This window comes from Crinia signifera, chromosome 4 (assembly GCF_055691185.1).
Source record: "Crinia signifera chromosome 4, ASM5569118v1, whole genome shotgun sequence".
Taxonomy (NCBI): domain Eukaryota; kingdom Metazoa; phylum Chordata; class Amphibia; order Anura; family Myobatrachidae; genus Crinia; species Crinia signifera.
In genome coordinates, this window is record NC_139220.1 from 35,318,780 (window position 1) to 35,340,985 (window position 22,206).

At 47.3% G+C, this 22,206-nt stretch overlaps 1 protein-coding gene across 9 annotated transcripts in view; it reads left to right on the top strand.

Annotated features, from left to right (window-relative positions):
- Positions 1 to 22,206, top strand: part of SYNPO (synaptopodin) — a 125,444-nt gene that overhangs the window by 40,937 nt on the left and 62,301 nt on the right. For 7 of the 9 annotated variants that reach the window (XM_083181554.1, XM_083181551.1, XM_083181552.1 and 4 more), the window contains one exon: positions 14,010 to 14,903. The exons of the other annotated variants lie outside the window; for them this stretch is intronic. In XM_083181554.1, coding sequence (XP_083037680.1) covers positions 14,486 to 14,903 — 418 coding nt within the window. In that variant the 5' untranslated portion in view covers positions 14,010 to 14,485. The remainder of the gene's footprint in view (positions 1 to 14,009; positions 14,904 to 22,206) is intronic. 9 annotated transcript variants of the gene reach the window in all.

Sequence of the window (22,206 nt, forward strand, 5' to 3'; positions counted from 1 at the left end):
CATTCTAACAGGAGGAGCGCCGAGACCAAAGACAGGAGAATCTGTTCTTGGCAGGTCAGGAACAGAGGGAGCAGCAACGGACCGGGTGGTGGCGGTGGCAGATACAGCGGTGAGGGGGGAGGGGGGGGGACACGCACAAATTTTAGGTGAGGCCACACAAAGTTTTGTGGCGGGGGAGCACACAAATTGTAGTTAAACCACTGGCAGACCCCCTGACAATCTGCAAAGCAGATCGCAGGGGCTGACTCATTTCCCAGCATCTATTAGGTAATCCTGAGCGATGGTACCCCACCCAGATCACAGCGATCTAAGCGGCTAAAGCTACTTATTGGTAGAACCGACCATGTCTGAAACAAATTGGAAAAGGAGAAACCAGGTCACGGCATGCAGACATTTCACAGTAAGTGGGAATCTGATGTTCTCCAGAGCTGAATGCCCATGAGAATGACGGCTTCTGCAATTTACTTTCACTTGGAGCTGTGACAGTTTTTACTTTCACTTTGAGCTGTGACCGTTTTTAACCCACAAACTCTCCACCCCACCCCCAGTCCCTATCTGCTCCTACCTCCAATCTCTGTCTTCACTGCTCCCTCTCTCCATATCCTGCAAAAATTGCTTGCACTTTCTGCTACGACATCTTTAAGCACACAAAGGAGTAATTAGGTCTGTCAAGTTGGCCTAGCACAGGGGAATGTCTAGGATAGATAAAGTTATGGGTTCTCCCTCTGGGCAGGATCGGAGTAAACTCAGGGGCTAACTTTTCTGCATCTGACAAGTTTTTTTTAATTCTTCGTTTACAGACAAATGACCCCAATCAGTGGCGGAACAGGCTCTGGCGCGAAGGGCACAGCCAGCGCTGATACACCCTCCCAAGGTGTATATATATATATATACCCATATACTGTATATATTAATTCCCCACCCTGCAGTTACCCATTGACCAAGTTTATACTGCCTTTACTCTGTGTTTTGACAGTATAATATTCTCCCATGCAGTTTGCGGCCAGTAATGACAAATGGGAGGGGGCCCCCCTGTCTAAAGTGACCCAGGCCCCACAAAGGCTTAATCCGCCCCTGCCAGCAGGCATCCCACAAAATCTTTTAAGATTTTTTGGACCACATGGCCAGCTGTAGTAATGCCATCAGGAGCTTTTTGCCACTAGACAAATTGACTAACTCCGCCCCTGCCATAAAGGAGACGGCACAGCAGTGGTTGCAAATAAGTGAAGCCCAGAGAAATGTCCTTGCTGCTCCATAAAGACCGTAAAGGGTTTATTTAACAAGGCAGGGAAAATAACTAAAGTACAATATAAAACCTTTATGATAATGAAACACAATGTAGAGCTCAATAAGACCTCATTTAAATATAAATAGAAGTGCGTAAATTGCTGTGACGGGGCCTCCAGCTTTCCATGCATGTGACTTAGAAAGAGAAAGCGGGCATTGATCAGAAGCTCATGTCCTCCTATAGAAACACAAACATAGCTACGAGTGTGATGACATTGCACATCCCCTGTGTGATTCCATTCCATGGGCAGCCGCCAAATCCTGCAGCTGAATGCACGTTGACGCATGCTTTGAATCGGTGAACTCTTACTCAGCCATTTTATTCCTGCCTCGGGCTAAGTCACCAGTGTTGGGAAACAGGAAAAGGATCATGGAGACGGCTTGTTTAAAACAGCAGTGTGGAGTTAGTGATGTTTAACCCTTTTGCAAACCGCAGTGGCCACTGGCGCATGACAGAGGGACCATTTGTGTGACCATACGGGCCATTGCACATGACCTGAGGTGAAAAGTTCGCTGAGGCAAAGTAAAAATCTAGGATTTAGGATGAGATGTATTAACCCCTTCAGTGGTGGGTATTTTTGGGGGAGCGCTCCCCACTGGGTGAGTTTTTTATGGGTAGCGCTCCCTTAAAAAAAAAACACCACTACCTCCCTGGGTCTGGGCAGCACCACTGCACTGTCAATCAGCGGCTGCCTGGACCTGCGCCCCCCGCGCCGCTGCCCCGGCAGCCGGCTTGTCATAAGCCGGCACCGGGGACTTCAGTAAGAAACCCGGAGGGAAGGGGGGAGGAGGCTGCGCTGCAGAGGGGAGGGAGCCGGGCAGCGTGACGCTGCCTGAGATCAGTGAGTGAACTCAGCAGCGCTGCCCGGCTCTAAACAGTGGCAATCCCGAGAATTTTCCGGGCTTGCCAGACTGGGCACTGAGGCACAGCCCGGAAAATTCTCGGGATTGCCACTGAAGGGGTTAATCAAACCTTCTAAAGAGGAAATGAGTGGATGTTACCCCTAGCAACCAAATAGTAGTAATAACAATACAATAACAATACTTTTATTTTTATAGTGCTCTTTCTCCAGCTGGATTGAAGCAGCTTTACAGACATCAAAAACAAAGCATATAGTACAAAAGATGAAGTTATACAGTAATTCAGAAGTAAAATAAATCCTAGAGCGCACAGCATAATGCAGGGTTGGTTCAGACAATTTGGGTAATAACCTCCATGTGTTATATTGAACCCCCTAAAGGTACCAGGTGCGGCAGCCATCTTGGGCACGCTTCAATTACCCTCTTAGGAAGGTTTTATACCTAGTGCACACAAGGGCTTATATGTACATGTATTAATACACTTTCTGTTATAAATAATGAGCATTTAGAAGCTGTGAATGCCATTCAATGCAAAGTACTGAGGTGCGATCTTTGTCACCTCTTAGGAGCATACCTCCCAACTGTTCTGATTTTTGCTGGATCATCCTCTTTTTTTTGGATGGTCCCGCGTCCGCCCAGGGCTGGCAGTGTCCCGTGGTGAAGGGGGAGGACAGTTGGCAGTCTCCCCTGCTACTTCCTGCTGCTCTCCTTAGCACAGCAGTGGGGGGACTAGCCCTCCCCTCCCCCTAAATCGATGGTTTATGGCCGATGTAGAAAAGTTTAGCCATCGTTCGTAGGTAACCAGATTGTACTCCTAAATCAATGGCACAGCAGAAATTAATATCCTTCACCCCCCCCCCCCCCCGCCCAGGTTGACGGGGCACAGATCATAGCTCCGCCCCTGACATCCATGAAGCCTCACCCCCAGGATCTGATTGGCACATGGGCCAGTCAGTCAAAGAAAATGGATGACCATCAATGATCATCCCTCACATAGTCTGTTACCATCAATGGCCAGTTACACTATCGTTATTGATGGCAACTATTAATGATGACTGCAGAGATGGCCATCGCTAGCCTTGGGTGAGGAGGACGGGAAAGTGAAGAGAAAATAAGTGAGGATGTGTGGGGACTGTACAGTTTTGTAGAAAAGGTATGTGAAGGTTATGTTACAGGTTCTGGAATTTGATATGTTTGCTTGGAGAGTTTTCAGGGAACACTTGAAGGTTTGGAGTCTGGAGTGGAGTCTTGAACACCCATGTAGCTGTACAGCCCAAAGAAAGTCCTGCGGTCATAAATTGGAATGAATAATGAGTGTGGATGAGAAGAGACAATGGGCCTTATTCTAATTCACTCTTTCTGAAAAAATCATTCTTAGATGGACAGAACCATGTGTACTGCAGGTGGGGCAGATGTAATTTGCGCAGAGATAATTAGATTTGGGTGGGGTTTTACTTCAAAGTGAGATCTTTTTTGCAGTGCAAAAATAAAGCAGTCAGTATTTGCCCTGCACAGAAACAAAATAACTCACCCAAATCTAATTCTCTCTGCACATTTTACAATCTTTCCCTATCCTCTGGGATCTTCCCCTCCTCCTTCAAACACGCACTTGTCTCCCCAATTCTCAAGAAATTAAATCTGGACCCCCCAACTACAGGCCCATCTCTCTCCTCCCTTTTGAATCCAAGCTCCTAGAACGTCTGGCCTATAATCGTCTTCTAAGCCACCTTACTGCTAACTCCATTCTAGACCCCCTCCAATCCGGGTTCCGCCCTTTACATTCCACTGAAACTGCCCTGACCAAAGTCACTAACGATCTACTATCGGCTAAATCCAAAGGCCTCTTCTCTATCCTCATCCAGCTTGATCTGTCGGCTGCCTTTGACACTGTTGACCACCCTCTCCTGCTCAACACCCTCCGCTCCTTTGGCATCACTGGCATGGTCTTCTCCTGGTTCACCTCATACCTCTACGATCACTCCTTCTCTGTCTCCACTCCGAGCTCCTCCTCTCCTACTACCCCGCAGCCAGTCGGTGTTCCCCAAGGGTCAGTCCTTGGCCCTCTCCTCTTCTTCCTCTACACCACCTCTCTGGGCAACCTCATCAGCTCCTATGGCTTCCATTACCACCTTTATGCTGATGATACCCTAATCTATCTCTCCTCCCCCGACCTATCCCCATCACTCCTGCCCAAGGTCTCCGAATGCCTCACGGCCATCTCAGCCTGGATAACCCAACGCTTCCTGAAACTAAACATGGCTAAAATGGAACTTCTAATCTTTCATCCCACGAACATACCCTCTTCGCCAACTATCTCCATCAGCATTGGTGAAACCGAGATCACCTCCACCGACCAAACACGCTGCCTCAGTGTCATCATTGACTCCTCCCTCTCTTTCACCACCCACATTCGTGCTCTCTCACAGTCTTGCCGCTTTCACCTCAGCAACATCTCGCGCATCAGACCATTCCTCTCCACTGCCGCGACCAAAATTCTCATTCACTCTATTGTCATCTTCCGCCTTGACTACTGCAACATCCTTCTCTCTGGGCTACCTCTCGCCCGCCTCGCCCCTCTCCAATCCATTCTTAACGCTGCTGCTAAGATCATCTTCCTCGCCCGCCGCTCCACCTTTGCCTCCCCCCTCTGTCTATCCCTTCACTGGCTCCCCATTCCTTTCCAGGTTCTCTTTAGACTCCTCACCACCACCTACAAGGCTCTCTCCTCCTCCACCTCCTCCACCGCTCCTTACCTCTCTTCACTGATCTCTATCCACACTCCCTCCCGTCCTCTTCGCTCTGGCGCCGACTGACCTCTCACCTAATCACCTCCTCCCACTCCCGTGTCCAAGGCTTCTCTGCACTGGAACAACCTCCCGACACCCATCAGGCTTTCTGATTCCCGTACCTCCTTCAAGCGCTCCCTCAAAACCCACTTCTTCCGACTGGCCTATCCCTCCTCCTCCTAACCTCTTTTGCTCCTCCTATCCTGCCTACCCTACCCCTCCATCCATTCCTTCTGATCCTATTGTATTTCGTTCGTCCACCCACCTCCTTTTAGTCTGTTAACTCTTATGAGTAGGACCCTCCTTCCTCATGTACTCACCCTACCTCTTTACCTCACCAGTGCTCCTACCCTGTTCTGCCCTTCCTCTACTTCATCTTCAGTCTCCTCGACAATTTCGACACCTACTTCAGAACTGATGCTGATTTTAGTTCTACCAGCTAGATCCTATTTATGCTGTATTTTATCAATACACCCTGTACGTTACCTTGTAATTTGTTTTTTTGTTTGCTATGTACGGTGCTGCGGACACTTTGTGACGCCTTATAAATAAACGTACTACTACTATTGCCGCTTTAAAAAAAAACCTGGAGATTTCTTACCAAATCTCTCACTTTCTGAATCTCTCATCCTATTAAATTTCACCCAATATATCACCTGACATCACTTTCTTGTATCATGACGCAAGTTCCAGTCTCACCTTTGTGTGAATTCTCTAGTATATCGTTCCTGGTAACCAAGAAGGCGCAGCTGAAATTAGAGTAGAAAATAGGAGCAAACAAATTTGCCATATTCTACATTCCTCTGGGACAATTAAAAGAGAAAAAAAATGTAATCTGAGCGAGGCATCCCATGTGTCTAATCAACACAGTTTGCCATCTGTTTAAATATATGTGCGTTCACAAATGCTTTCTTTCAAGTTAGGCAAATAAAGTTGAGTGTGCATGATTCAATCAATGCAAGTATCTTGACCTCCACCAATTATCATTTCCTAGGGCCAGGAGGAGCGCATGTTTTGACAAGAAAAAAAAAATGTGGATGACTACATTGGTGGGATGCAATCAACTGAGAGTAGACAGATGGCCAGTTACACATCTTTCACTTTAAGAGTGTACATATATGATTTAAAATGGAATTGTGAGAAAAGCCCCATATTTTTTAGAGTAATTTTGAAAAGAAAACCTATTTAATAAAAAAGAATTTTCTAGAATTATTTTGCATTCGCGCATTAGAGATGTTTTTACATTACTATATTTTACTATATTATTATTATTGTTATTATTATTATTAATAATATGAATAATAATGTTATTTTAAATACAATTATTAAACTTATTAATATTATTATATTTCATTTTCATTATATGTTTCGGTACTTGTGTATTTTGGCGGCGCCCACGATGAGGATCGCGTCCATCGTGTGTGAAAAATCGGGTCCATCGCGTCCATCGCGTCGCGTCGTGTGCATTAACATGGCACACGACGCGACCGACGAAATCGTGTCGGTCGCGTCTGTCTTGTGCCATTATAATGGCACAAGATAAGATGGACTTGATAAAGTCCATTTTACATGGAATAAAATGGGAAATGGGCCAATATGGCCCATTTCTCATTGTATATGTCCCTGTCATGTCCAAATATAACTGCCCCCCCATTGTGAGCGGCACCCCAGTATTGACGTCAACCCGAAGCGTGGCGAGCGCAGCGAGCCCGCGAGGGGCGGCGGTGCGCGTCCTCCGACCTTTTCATACCCCTACTATCCACGTCGGCGTGGAGTTGAGAATAGAATAGTGTGGCGAGCGCAGCGAGCCACCGAGCCCGAAGCGTGGCAAGCGCAGCGAGCCCCGCGAGGGGACGCGGACACCTGTGAAGCCCGCGTGGGGACGCGGATACCTGTGAAGGTATCCGCGTCCCCTCGCGGGGCTCGCTGTGCTCGCCACGCTTCGGGCTCGGTGGCTCGCTGCGCTCGCCACACTATTCTATTCTCAACTCCACGCCGACGTGGATAGTAGGGGTATGAAAAGGTCGTAGGACGCGTACCGCCGCCCCTCGCGGGCTCGCTACGCTCGCCACGCTTCGGGTTGGCGTCAATACTGGGGTGCCGCTGACAATGTGGGGCATTTATATTTGGACATGACGGGGCCATATACAATGAGAAATGGGCCATATTGGCCCATTTCCCATTGTTTTCTATGTTAGATGGACTTTATCAACTACATTTGATCTTGTGCCATTATAATGGCACAAGTCCGACGCGACCGACAGTATTTCAATGTTAAAAATATTTTAACATTGAAGCCTATGGAGAAATCGCGTCCATCGCGTCCACGATGCCCGCGACGGGCGCCGCCAAAATACACAAGTACCTATGTTTCATTTATTTATTTACTTTTTACAGGTTGAGTATCCCTTATCTGAAATGCTCGGAACCACGAGCATTTTGGATAATGGATTATTCCGGATTGTGGAATATTTATTTTTTGACATACTCACCTGGTCCACTGGCTGTCCCCCAACATCCATGGTGCCCCCTGGCATCTATCCGAGTCATCTGCAGCGGCATCCCTGGTCCCAAGGAGGCATTGTATATGTGCTCGGGTGCGCCAGTGACTTCACCGGCACACCCGCGCAATGCATCCTTGGGACCAAGACCAAGATGTCTCAGATGGCCGCCGTGGACACTAGTGGATGAGGTGAGTATGAAAAAAGGTGTGGAGGGGGGGGGGGGGGGAAACGAAATATATTTCAGAATATTTTGGTTTTGGTATAAATGGATAAAGGATACTCAACATGCATTATAATTATATATATTTTTATTGTGTTTCATTGGTTTACTTATTATATTATACTTACTTATTACTTATTATATTAGGAGTATTATTGTTATTATTTTAAATAAAATCATTACACTTTATTTTAAGAGTATATGCATACTCCACTGCTGTGGGGGACATTGGTTGCTATCAACGCACTCCCTCGCTCCATTAGACTCTCCCCGACCTTGCAAAGCTTCAAACGGGCACTTAAAACTCACTTATTTATCAAAACGTAACCCTCCGCTGCATAACCTAGTCCTGAGGCTGGTCCTCTGGACTAACCATCTGTGCCTGCTTACATCCTGCTATCAAGCCACCTCCCACTTGCATGCACCTCATGTAATCTGTCTGTCTCCCCTTCCTATTAGATTGTAAGATCTTCAGAGCAGGGTCCTCTTCCCTCCTGTTGTCAAAGCTCTCTTCTCTTCACATTTCACTCACAGCTCTCCTATACTCAGCAACCATCTTCGTCCACATACTCATCTCCATCTTTGGCCACCAGCTTCTAGTAGTACGTACGTTGATCAAGTCCTCACTTCTTACATTTAAGCTGTAATATCTATTGAACTATAGCACTCTTTTTACCTGTACTCTATTTTTGTAATTTATTTACTGTCATGCTAAGTTTAGTCTCCCTGTACTGTACCTTTGTACGGTGCTGCGAAACACTTGTGGGTCCTTATGAATAAAATATTAATAATAAAATTAAAACACCACAAATCCAGTTTACACAGATGCAAACGATAATTACAATGCGGGGACATGAGCAAAAGAGAGTAGAGGATATATATTTCAATAGAGCAATTCATTTTCTTATATTAACATTGATTTCACAAAGTTCTGTAACTTTTTAGCAAAACCAATCCAGATTTGTGATAAATATTATTTCCCTTACCCATGTGATCTGGGGAGAAATCAAAGGAAAACGGTTACTTGGTCCTGCGTAAGATTGTTACTGCCTCTGGGTGATTATGTGCCCAGAAAATAGTTGAAAATTAGATTATTCTGTTTAATTTAAATGTTTGTTACTTTTTCACACAGATAAACAACAAGAGTATAAAGGTCATATTGTGCGTCTGAGAAATAAAATTACAATATTTCATCAGTCCGGCTCCCCTGTCTGGGGCCGGCAGTGTCCCACGACGGGGGAGGGCGGCAGTTGGGAGTCCCCCCAGCCTGAAGGGAATAGACACTGCGCTCTATTCAACGACAAAGAGGGTGAAAATCGGTCATGACCAGGTGGTACCTCATTTGCATAGGCTACACCCTCATTTGCATAGACCAGGCCCCCTTTTCAAGGCATGATGCGACTCCATCGTGCAAGTGTCCCTCTTCCTCTGATGAAGAATTTGGGAGGTATGCAAATTGTACACAAGCTCGTACTCCCATGAGACTGTATTTAGGGTGCTAGTCCGGATGCCCAAGAGTGTAAACCAGCCTGCCAGATCCACCTACAAAACACCCAAAAGTGAGTGGGTCAGAGGCTGTGAATCCCATCTTTATGGTGTAGCACCGTGCTGCACAGTGCCCTAGATCACACCTCCCACTATTGGCCATCCCCTTTCAGCATCAACTGTTGAGCTGGGACAAAAATACTTCCCCGTTTAAGGGACTGGAGAATGCTCAGTGGAACCGCCTGGGAGCTTTCAGTTCCACTGTCAAAAGAGCAGAGTAGGGGACCCTTGTAGTTGTGAGCGAGTTAGGTGTCTGGTGCTAGGAATGGCTACACAGTAGCCTCAGATTTCTATACAGGTGGACAAACATGTCACTGCATAGCAGGGGTTGGGAAGGGCGTATCAAACCTTCTAAAGAGCAAAAGTAGAGAAGGTGCCCATAGCAACCAATTCAATTATACTGTAGCTATCACAATTAGATTCTATAAAATGCTAACTAGAATCTCAATGGTTGCTATGGGCAACTTCTCAAACTGTTCCTTTTAGAAGGTTTGATACATCTTACCCTGTATCATTCTAATTAATAAGTTATATAGATTATATATTAAAGATGAGAACAATGGTTTCCTCTACAGCTGCAGCAGTGTACTCAGTGGTAAGCGCAGTTTCCACTACAGCTGCAGCAGTGTACTCAGAGGTAAGCACATTTTCCTCTACAGCTGCAGCAGTGTACTCAGTGGTAAGCGCAGTTTCCTCTACAGCTGCAGCAGTGTACTCAGTGTTAAGCGCAGTTTCCTCTACAGCTGCAGCAGTGTACTCAGTGGTAAGCGCAGTTTCCTCTACAGCTGCAGCAGTGTACTCAGTGGTAAGCACAGTTTCCTCTACAGCTGCAGCAGTGTACTCATAGGTAAGCACAGTTTCCTCTACAGCTGCAGCAGTGTACTCAGAGGTAAGCGCAGTTTCCTCTACAGCTGCAGCAGTGTACTCAGAGGTAAGCGCAGTTTCCTCTACAGCTGCAGCAGTGTATTCATAGGTAAGCAGTTTCCTCTACAGCTGCAGCAGTGTACTCAGTGGTAAGCGCAGTTTCCACTACAGCTGCAGCAGTGTACTCAGTGGTAAGCGCAGTTTCCTCTACAGCTGCAGCAGTGTACTCAGTGGTAAGCACAGTTTCCTCTACAGCTGCAGCAGTGTACTCAGTGGTAAGCACAGTTTCCTTTACAGCTGCAGCAGTGTACTCAGTGGTATTAACAAATGCAATGTTCCAATTCAGACATCTAACATCACCCATTTGCTACAGTCCTACGGTTGTTACAACGCTGATTATACTGCACAATTATAAGAAAATAAAGCCTATTTATAAGCAGGGAATATATTTTCTGTCATCTGGATAAATGAACTGTACAAATCTCCTGTAGAGGGTTTTTTTTTTCCATGTATGTGAAGAAATGACTTCACGGATTGTTGAACAGAAGCCATAGAGTCATTCGTTGCTGAAGTAAACTTTTATCCTGCACAGGGACCATTTCTGCCAACCCAGTTCCAAAACCCTGCCCCTGGCTCCATGCGTTCGCATAAACTGAAGCCAGATGGCAAACTCTGTAAACAACATTCAGATCTACAGTATAGTTGTTTTTTTCTGAATTCACACTGGTGCCCCAAGCACTGAATAAGGAACACATGGGCATTGTGTATGGGAGGTCAGCCTTATAGGGGACAATTACCGTACTGGCTGCATGTGTAATCTGGTATTATTTAGGGCGTATTTACACAGTCTGCCCCCGAAAATGAAGAATCCCTATGGCCACAAGTCATTTGAATATACGAATCTTAATCACTGGGACAAGGCCACCATAAGAGGAGGAGGAAGAAATATTGGGGGTGATTCTAGTCCTCGGAACAGGGCAAATTAGAACCTGTTCTGACGGTTTGGGGAATTCGCATGGTCTTTTATGTGCATGCGCAGGTCCCCATTGCGAACGACTTTGGCGACTTGCACAGTCGCCAAGCCACTTGCAGGGATCTGAGTGGGCTGGTGGGGGTGCGGTGGTGGGGGTCGGGTGTTGCCAAGGAGAAATTCCAGCATTTCACGGGCGTTCCCATGAAAATTGTGGGGCGTTCTCACGGGAATGCGGGTGGGACGATGTGTGCTGGGGGGGGGGGGGGGCATGTGACGTCATATGACAACCACCCGCCCTGTCTTCGTCCCGGCGCCCGCAAACAAAACTCAGTTCCCAGTGACTTCTATTTGCGAAGCCAGTAGAAATCATTCGCTAATCGGTGGTTCATCGAATGATTTGCCCCCAAGGCTGCACAGCCTTGCATGTGGTCCAGAATAAGGTCCATAAGGAGGACCTTGGAATTTACAATGAGGTGTGGCCTTGCCCACACACTTAGCCACAGCCCCACTACCAGGGCCAAAAATCTCCTGATGTGCCTGGGAGGGATTGCTAGCTATGAGGCCAGGTGTCATGGTAGGAAGGCAATGGCGTATAGAATAATAGTGGGCTGGTGACTCATGGGACCATATATTGAATTAATGAAGCAAACTTAAAAATAACTGAGAATAACTAGAAAATGTAATTATCTGTGCGATCCTGAGTGCTTCTGCTGTTACTGTTCTACAGTATGTGGCGTTTTCTATTTCTCTTTGCTTCCCTCAGATTGACGCCTAAGTAAAGAGCAAACAAACAAGTTAAATAATGAACTCGTAGCTTTGCCGCCATTTCAATCATTAAGGGGATTTCAGAGAATGCCTTTCAGCGGAGACTCTGCAATTACATTCTTGCTCATTTAAACATCATAAGGACAGTTTGATTTTCAAACACATGCAATCAGTAGGCGGTGGAATTATCAAGCATCAAAGCTGCCTACCGTACCTCTCCCAGCCAATTAAACAGGCGCCAGAGCGCAAGTCTAGCAGCTGAGGCGTGAAAGTACCTTAGAGGAAGATAATATGGAAAAAATGACGGCACCAAAACATTTGATAAAGGATTTACAGCTATAGAGGAAATTTTTTGAAATTTCCAATGTAATTATTACCGTATTTGCCGGCGTATAAGACGACCCCCCAACAATAGGAGGGCCCAGCTAAATACAAAAAGGGCCAGGAGGGCCGAACAATGAAATGCCCACGGGCCGAGAAGGCCCGACTATCATGCCCACAGGCCTGTTAGGGGTCTGATCTGTACCCACGGGCCTAGTGCCCGATCACCCGGTGGTCTAGGGAGGGGTAGGTGGCCTGGGGCCACCTACCTGCTTTTGGGAGAGGCCCCGGGGGGGAGCTTCATCAGCTCTTCTGCTTTCCACCCCTGCTGGCCTCTCTGGATCCGGCCGCCATCTTTCTTCTGCCGCTGGCCTGTCCTGGCCAGTGGCGGCGCTGCTTCTCCTCTTCCTGCAGAAGGTGCCGGAGATCTCCTTTCTTGATCAGGAGCTCTTCTCCACGCCGCAGTCTTCTGCGCCGTCCTCCGGCGGCTTCTGGCGTCCCTCCTCAGCCGGGGGACATCCTTCCTCGCCCTCCCGATTGGCTGATTGGCTCCTGAATGGCAGGAGATTCAAACCGCTGTGAGCGGCGCTTTGGATTGGCGCCAGATTCAAAGCACCGCTCCGTTCGCCGACCCTTCCATCCCCGCTGCACCTGTACTGTGGGTGCGGGGATCATACAGCTGATCCCGACGCCCGGCTCCCCTCCATTAACCCTGCGCATCCTGGCCTGATCACAGTGTACCCGGCGTATAAGACGACCCTCCCACTTGGAGGCATGTTTTTCAGGGGAAAAAAGTTGTCTTATACGCCGGCAAATACGGTACATTCATTTCTTTATGAGGAATCCTACCGCGCATGCATTTCCCTGAGTGCATTCATGAAGATCTTCTGACCCCTGGCACAGATATACAGTCAAAGGGCAGAAACAACAATGCCCCACTTTGAATCAGGCCTTTAATGCTTTCCTGAACTCTAAGGGTAAATGTAATTGCTGCAGTCTTGCCATCAGCTTCCATTGCATCACATTTGCCTACTCTGCCAGAATGCTCCTGAAAATGCTCCCAGCCCCCCCCCCCCCCACGCGCCCATCCTCGAAAAGTGGTAGACCAGTCTACCTCTGCCCTATCCAGCTGCTTGCATCCCCTGCCAGCTGCTTGTACCAACCAAAAACTCACAGAGCAGGTCTGAAGGGGCCGATAGTGTAATCGTAGCCCAGTCCACCGCTATATAAAATGTTTGTTTTCTCTATAATGTATAGGATGGGGCTGGATTGCCATCAGTGGGGTGCTATGGGTACAACTGTCCCGGGCCCTGCCACTCTGGCAAAGAGGGGAAGGCCCAGGCGTTCTGTTGTGTATTCCACCCCCCGGCTGATGGTTGTCCACCACCTTAATTTAATAGCGGTGGGCCACCGGTTGCCTGTTGCCACAGCCAGCCACACACCGCCTACCAGCCTCCATGTAATAGCGTCTGGCTGTAGGTCATCCGCTGCCGCATCCCGCTGCACACTGCCCACCATCATCCTTCATTTACCTGGCCGCTGGTGGCCTGCTGCCCGGCACTCTGTGTGGGGAGGGTGGGTGGATCATGGGCCCTGACTACTTTGTCAGTCCCGGGCCCCACAATTTCTGATGGCAGCCCTGTGGGGGGGGGGGGGGGTGTATGGGCTGCCAAGTCAGTCAGCAAGTTACTGTTTCAGTAAAACAATATTTTCTCAAATGACTGCAGAACTACCTCTAGTTTGTCCCTTCTGGCGTGGAATTTAACTAATTTCTTTTAGAGGAATGTAAACAATCTAGACAGGATTTACATTGTTATTTTTCTGTTTTAGAAACATTTACGACAACCATTGATTTAAAAACATTTTTTTTTTTTTCATTTTAGGAGACGAGAGGAAAACCTTTGAGTACATAGAGGAAGGAGCAAGAAGACCAATCAGCATTGAAAATAAGGAAACAATAGTCCATTAGAGACAGACCTGTTTTTTTTTTGCCCAATGTTTCCTTTGGAGAACTGCTTATTAAGTTTAATTCCAACTGCCCTCCCTCCAAAACAATGAATTAGCAATATTGCAAAACCACGAAACATATTCTTTTCAACGGTCAAATAAAAGAAGTAGTTCCAAAGTTTGTCCGTGAGGTGCTGAAACCGCATTATAACACACATCAGCTTTCTTTTATTAAGATACACGTGAAACGTGTCACTGCCCCAGTGGTTTTCTTGATATACACAGTGGATTAGTGCACTGCATATTTTGCTGATAAATACTTTACTATCAAAAACTGTAGTTTACGGAGCCTCTGGATGAATTCCTGTTTCTAAATGTTTTAAGTGAGGAAATATTTTATAAGGGAGACGCCATGATGTTGAAGTCCAGTCCATTATCGCAGAGCACACTTGGTGGATCCATACTGACGCATGGACTCCCTCGTGGATTCATCGATCAGAATACAAGTATTGGACATGAATCCTGGAATACTACCTCAGATGAGTACCTGAGGGTGGAAAATAACAATGATGAGAACGCAAATCAAAATGATGGCAATGAAATCACAGAGATAAGAACGGCCCATTGGGCTATCGTTGAGGAAGAACCAGATGAGCCTACTAATGGGTTCACCAACAATGGGGATGCCACAGCTGAAGAGGGGGCCAGACTGGCCGAGGAGCCTTTGAAGCTGGACCCTGTTCCTATCAAGACAGAACAAAACAACCTTGAATGGAAAATGGAGCGAAGTGCCAGTGTGATGTCTCCTATTCAACAGCAAAGGAAGACCTGTAAGTTCTGTCATTGTCACATCTGAAATTTCTCACACATTATGTCAAATATTGGAGATTTTAGGGTTTGCAAAGTATTAAGGTGGCCATACATCAGAAAGACCTGCTTACAATCATGATTGTGTCCAACTTTCCCTTCAACTCCCCGGCTTGGTGTCCTTTACTCACAATCCGTCATACAATCCAGCTGCTGCATACCATACGACCGGCCGTCTCACAATCGATTGTATGCACCTAATCTAATCTGTCTAAAAACTGCCACACAAATGACCCCAGTTTTATGATTTTCCAATCCCATCTGATCAACTGATGCAGCACGTCTGATCAGAGGACCAATCCTCCAACCCGCGGGACCGCGCATTGCACGATTGTGTGCACACAAATTGCATACAATCCATCATACAATCCCTCGAGATTGTATGATTGGATGCAATGTCTTTCAGGTGTACTTTAGTTTCTGGGTTGAAACTTCAAATATGAGGCCTGAACTACAAGGCATCACAAGTTTAGCAGCGGCTACAAGGCAATAGAGACAACGGAGCCAAAGCAATATACAATATACAATATTACTCTGCTAATCCCCTTCTGTATTGTTCTATGTATTGTATTGCAGCTGACAATAGGCCTTGGCTCACCATGGTTCACCATGGCTATCCAGAGAGGGCTGGCTGGGGAGAGCTCCATCTGTACTGTACTCAGCAACTACCTACTCCCTGAGGGCGGGATGTATTTATATACATCGCCGCCCTTCGCATGGACCCGCCGCGATGCTGCCGCATATGTACTAACATATGCGGCTAGCATCAGGTTGCGGTGACGGAGACCCCCACGATACCTGTGATGTGGTCTGCGGGGGTCTCCGTCACCTCCCAGTGGCTGCCAGCGTCCCCCTGCATCTCCTCCTCCCCCCTGAAGCCGGATGTCGGAGGAGGAGATCAAAGGAGGACAGGAGTGGGGGCGCGCGAACGGCGGACGGCGAAAGAAGCCCATAGGCTTCTATAGGGTATCGCCACGGGTATTGATACATAGGAAAATGCGGTAAAACGGGTGTTTTAACGCATTTTCCCTTTTCGTACATCCCGCCCTGAGTGCCTTCATAGACACGCGGAATGGCCATAGGGGCTGCAATGCTGGGTTTAATGCGTATGTGATTTGTCTCCGTTTTTGCAGGCCTCTTCCTGTCAATCACTCTGTGACTGATTCCTCAATGCGAGTGGCATCGTAAAGGTTCTTTAGCGAATGCACACTGCAGTCGATAGTCGCTCAGTTGCAACACCATTAAAGTTGTGACCGGATCTACATCAAGTGCAGGGCCTAGTGACAGGTAGTTTCTACGTAAACAGTCTCTTATCAGATGCACTGTGGACCTAATTTGGGTCGCTTCGCGGCAGGGCTGCGTTCGCATGCAGACCGATGTTGTGGTTAGTGTACATGCGCATTTCTGCACATGTGCATATGCAGGGTGCGTGCCCCCACAGCGAACATTCTGTTCGAAGGGTGCATGCACCCAACACAGTGGGCGGGGGGTGGAGAGGGGCGTGGGGCACTGGCCAGCTCCATTAGCATAAGGAAACGCCCAGCATTTCATGGGTGTTCCCAGGGCCGGCGCCACCACTAGGCAGCTCTAGGCATTTGCCTAGGGCGCCGGCACCTGGATGGCAGCAGTTCGCCCCTCACCCCCAGCGAACTGTGTAAAAAACTGCAGTGCTGGGGCGGTCAGGGGTGTCCTTGCCATAGGGGTACCTGCGGCGCCGTCATGTGTGTAAAGCTGGCTGCGGCCGGTGGGGTCCCTGGCGCTAGTTATTTTCTATTCACTACAGGGACCCCGCCGGCCGCAGCCAGCTTTATACACATGACGGCGCCGCAGGTACCCCTACGGCACGGACACCCCTGACAGCCCCAGCACTGCAGGGACGCCGGGGCCGCAAGTTTTTTCCACAGGTACCACCCCCCCGGCACCGGGGCGCCCCCACCCGACTCGCCTGGGGCGCTCCGGTGCCTTGCACCGGCCCTGGGTGTTCCCATTAGAACGTTGGGCATTATCATGCTAATGCGGGCATGATGGACATGCGGGAGACGGGCAGCTGACATTACCGGATGTCAGCTGCCCACCCACTTCCCCTTGAACGTGCACGCATATATAAGGTTGCTCAGAGCGGCCATTGAAGGATGTGGGAGGTTCCCCCTGGTCTGCGAATGGATGTTACTGTGTAACACCCTTTCGCAGGCCCTGCGTGCGAATCGCGATTGCGAATCGGTAGCGCCATGATAAAAATTCACCATAAGCCGAAGGTCAACATGGGAATGGTTGACACAAGAAAAGGTCGATGTTAATTGTTTTAAGTTTACTTGGTGTCAATTTGTAGGATTCAGCACATGGACCCCCAAATTAGTGTTCCACGTCCCCGCGCCGTGCTTCATGCGAGCTTTACCATTCTCAACCAGAGTCCACGTGGATGATTAAGTATGAAAAAGATATGTTGAACTAATGTTGAACATATGCTGTGTCGACCGTTGCCATGTGTACCATATGCATTCAACTATATGATGTTGATCTATCGTCTGTTGACCGATTGACAGAATACTAATATACTGTATAAGAAATGCCTCCGTAAGTTAGTTACTAACTAACTAACTAACTAATGTCTGCTTTCAGGTGAGTCGCCATAGAAATATTTCAGGAATATTACCTTTTTATTATTATTATGATTATTATATTAAACCAAAATAATGCTGGATCTTTATACCACTTGTGTGACCCCGCGTATACCCCATCAGTGCTGGTAACAGGGCACAATACTACAACTCCAGCCTATAATGAGCAGACTGTATAGAAGTGCTGGACCTGCACTGGCTCCTCCCCCATCATCCTGCGTATTACGTGCTTTCTCCTGTTATGATTGCCAGACACCGTTTGATTTATTCATATGACTTAACATCAGGGGGAATTCCTTGGTAATTATCTATGTAATTACTTTACAGTTAATGTGAATTCTCTTTTATCCATAACTGCCGGTTTGGAATGTTTTGGCAAGAGGCTCAGTAGTGGAGTCTTCTCGCGTTTTATTGCCAAGGGGGTGTGCCAGCGCTCCGCATGCCCCCGGCACTGGAATAGCTGCAGCAGATAGTTGATCTCCAGCGTAGACTTGCAGCTAGGTGTCAGCCCCCTTCAGCCCTCCGGCTGTGAGGATTAATCACTGAGGTCCCAGCTTTAGACAGTAAATAGGTTTTGAGCAAGGTAGGGGCCAATAGTGTATCCTGTGGAAAGACCAATCTCTGTCTCTTGATTTGCAGCAAAGAATTTATAGTGGGTAGCAGTGAATGCAATATGTACATAGGGGCTGATTTATCAACAGGTTTTTTGATACGGAGTGAGGGCTAGATTCCCTAAGCTTCAAAAGTGATAAAATGGAGAGTGATAAACAGCCAGCCAATCAGCTCCTACCTACCATGTCACAGACTGTGTTTGAAAAATGTCAGACAGGAGCTGGTTGGCTGGCTGTTTATCACTCTCCATTTTATCACTTTTGAAGCTTAGAGAATCTTAGAGAATGTTTTAAAACCAGTTGAGTATCAGAAATGGTGCTCCAGCCAATCAGCTCCCAACTGTCACGTGATTGGCCGGAGCAATGTTTATTATACAAATCAAGTTTTAAAGCTTGTTGCATGTAATAAAACTTGTTGATAAATCAGCCCCATGATTCGGTTGGTATCCAGTAGAGAGGTCAACGCTATATAGTCAACATGCATAAGGCGGTCATGGTGAAATGGTCAACTTCCTCAAAAGTCCGAGACAGCATACGGTCGACACAAAGTTTTTTTCATTTAGAGTTTTTCGCAATTTATCATCCATGTGGATGCCAACTAGGAATGTGTGCCAAGTGTAGTATCAGCAGAGCAAGGTCCCCTGTCTGAAGCATGGGGAGTGGGAGTACATTAATTTGGGGTCGTCCATGTGCTGAAGCATACAAACTGACACAAAAAAGTACGTTGACCTTTTCATGGGTCGAGAATTTCCATGTCGACCTTTTGCTTTTGACAACCTTTTTTCTATGTCAACCATGTCGACTATTTAAGGTCCACCCAGATACTGTTGACCTTTTGACTGTCAACCTTTTATACATAACCGGTTTGGTTAGAGATGATTGAATTTGCAGCCTCATTTCATACAGGATATGTTCCGCAGTGAAACTGGACTAAGCTGATCTTTGTGTTTCGTTTTTACTCACCTACAGTAGTTTCCGAGATAATCATTTACGATAGGCCTCAAGGCAACAGCGCCTCTGCTGGCCTAACTGTGATGTGGAGAAATATCTTTTCTTACTCCATAATATTTTCTCTTGAGGATATAGAGATGTTCAAAGCCGTAAAAATCCCATTATCCCATATTTCTCTGGGGCTGATTCTGCCATCGCGCCGTGTGCCCCTCCTCCCCCCCAACACACACACATAGCCAGCGCTGACAGCATCCCCTCGCTACCATGCCGGAGAACACATCCCCTCAAATGTAGCGAAAGGGGAGAGAATTAATTCAGAACTGACTTTTATTACCGTAGGAGATCCCTGAAAAGGGGGCGGGCAAAATCGTTGAAACGGGGAATGCCCAGCGTTTTTATGGGGATGCCATAATGCCACCCCCTGCCCGCCCTCCTCCCTCCCCTGCACATGTGCAAATACGCATATGCACAGACCCACCACCATCGGAATGGGGCCTCTGCAAACAAGCCTGATTCAAGCTGACAGTATTGACGGGTGATTTTCTTTACCCTGCCAGTGCTGTGTTGTGATAAAGGTATCTGTGTTATCTGTTTATCTGTTAGTACTTTGCACAGCGGCTCAGTGAGGTAATGTGCGAAATGATCGGCCAGTTATGGGTCTGGGTGCAATGACCTCTGGGATGATCTCAGGTAGCACAGCAGGAAGCCGCTCTGTATTAACATTAATCATTTAGATGCTCACGTTTAAATAAACAGTAGGATAACTGAAGCAAGACATCAATGGAGCAGGCGTAAGACGAGAGAGCCTGTGAACAGACTGACGATGGGAGATAATGTGTGTCAGTATCAGTATGCAGACTCCATGAAACCTGAGCCAGGGACTCAGCACTCACCTGGCATGGCGGCTTGTGCAGGTGAAACACGTGTGCACTCACAGGAATACACTCAACTTTTTGAATTTAAAGGGTTATGAATTTTTTTTCATAATGTGAATGGAAAATTCAGTATGGGGCACCGTATTGCTGAAGATAAGAACGAAGCGACGGAACATTGGAACTATCAATGGTTTGGTTCTGTTGTTCGATGGTTTTGCCATGGTGACGTCCTGTCCAGGCTCTCTCTGGGTTATATGTTTCAAACCTTCTAAAGAATGGAGAATATGACAACTGAAGTTACCGATAGCAACCAATCAGCATTACCTATCCTTTTATAAAGGCTAGCTAGAAGTCCAGAGTACAGAGCTCTGCATGGCCTCTAGTAAGCCTTGGGAAGAGATAAAGTCATCGGAGAGTACTAAGAAACCAACTTCTACCTGTACAGGTTGAGTAGCCCTTATCCGAAATGCGCGGGACCACAGGATAAGGGATTTTTCCGGATTTAGGGATATTTTTTGTTTTCCTGGTCCCCTGGTGGTGCCCTGATGGTCCCACTATGTCCACGGTGTCCCCCGGCATACACGGCATCCTTCAGGATTCTCTTCAGTGGCATCTCCGGCCCCAGGGGTGCATTGCGCGAGTGCGCCGGTGGGAAGCAGTCAATTTACTGACAGTCAAAATCCCGACAACCATCGGCAGACAGTCAAAATATTGCCAACATTAATTTTGCCTACATGGTCAAAATGCTGACACTGTCAAAATGCCGACTTTTAAAATGCAGACTTGTCAAAATGTCGACATGCGTTTTTCATGACTTTTTTCTTTCAAACCATCTTGTTCCTTATAGAATTAATGGTGTTTAAGTGACTTTGTGCGCTGACACCCTTCCACTAATACACCGTGGTAAATAGCTAGATGGAACCACCTTAATATTACACCACCTCTTGGTGAATTTAAGTATAGAGAAAATATACTCTCCTTATCTTACTTTTCTTCACCTCATCAGAGGTTCTCCATGTAAGTTAAATGGGGACATGAAAGACAATAATAGTTCGAAGGGAAATAGTGTGATATTGCAGGTATAACAAATTTATTCAAAACAATAAAACATTCACAAAATATGTTGATTACAGTAAAAATCTTCTAAAAAAGACCATATAAATGGGTCTCAAGTTTGGATGGAGGTTTACCAGATCTTGGAGTTAGAAAAGCCTGTAGAGCAGGGGTGGCCAACCGGTCAGAGGTAAAGAGCCAAAAAATATCTGTAGTCAAGCTAAAGAGCCAACAACATGCGCGCGGCAAAGGCACGCGTGCCAAAAAAAGGGGCATGGTCTATTTGGACCCCTTGGGTGGGTGTGATACACATATGCCTCCAATAGTGCAGTGCCATATATACATATGCCCCCAATAGTGAAAGATACACATATGCTCCCCGTTGTTGCTGCTAATGCTGGGCAGGGAGAGGACAGTCTGGCATCTCCCTGCAGTCCTATAATGTCACTGAGGGGAGGAGAGCACAGCACACCGCGGGTCTCCTTCCCCCCTCACTGTGACTGGGCCGTCCACCAATCAAAGCTCGCAGGCCGGCTCCTGATTGGCTGCCGGTCCGCGAGTTCTGATTGGCGGACGGCCCAGTCACAAGGATGCACAGTGAGGGGTAGGAGAGATGAGCGATGCTCACTCTCCTCCCCTCAGAGGGAGAAGGGAACCAGCAGTGGGTAATGGAGCGATGGGGGACTGGGATGGACGGTGGGTGGCGGGCAGCTGAGTGGGAGCAGGAGCCACACTTTAACAGGGAGAGAGCCGCATGTGGCTCAAGAGCCTCAGGTTGGCCACCCCTGCTGTAGAGGGATCTTTTCCTCAAATCATGGACACTGGTCTTCCGGATAAAACAGGCCTTCAGGCGTCTCTCCCGTCCGTTGATCTGGATTCCTCACACCCAAAATGCCAGCTTGCTGCTACGCGTGTCGGAACTTCCTTGTTCCTTCCTCAGGCAGTATCTTGTTCCTTACCTCACGATCCAAGTGACCATAGAGTTAGATTATAACAGTGTGCTGAGAGCAGCGAGCCATGCGAGGGGACACGGTACACTTATACATTGTCCACGTCGACCTATGTCAACATACTGTAGACACACAAAAAAAGTTGCCTTTTTGACATGTTGACATTTTACATGTCGTTATTTTGACCGTGTCAGCATTTTGAATGTGT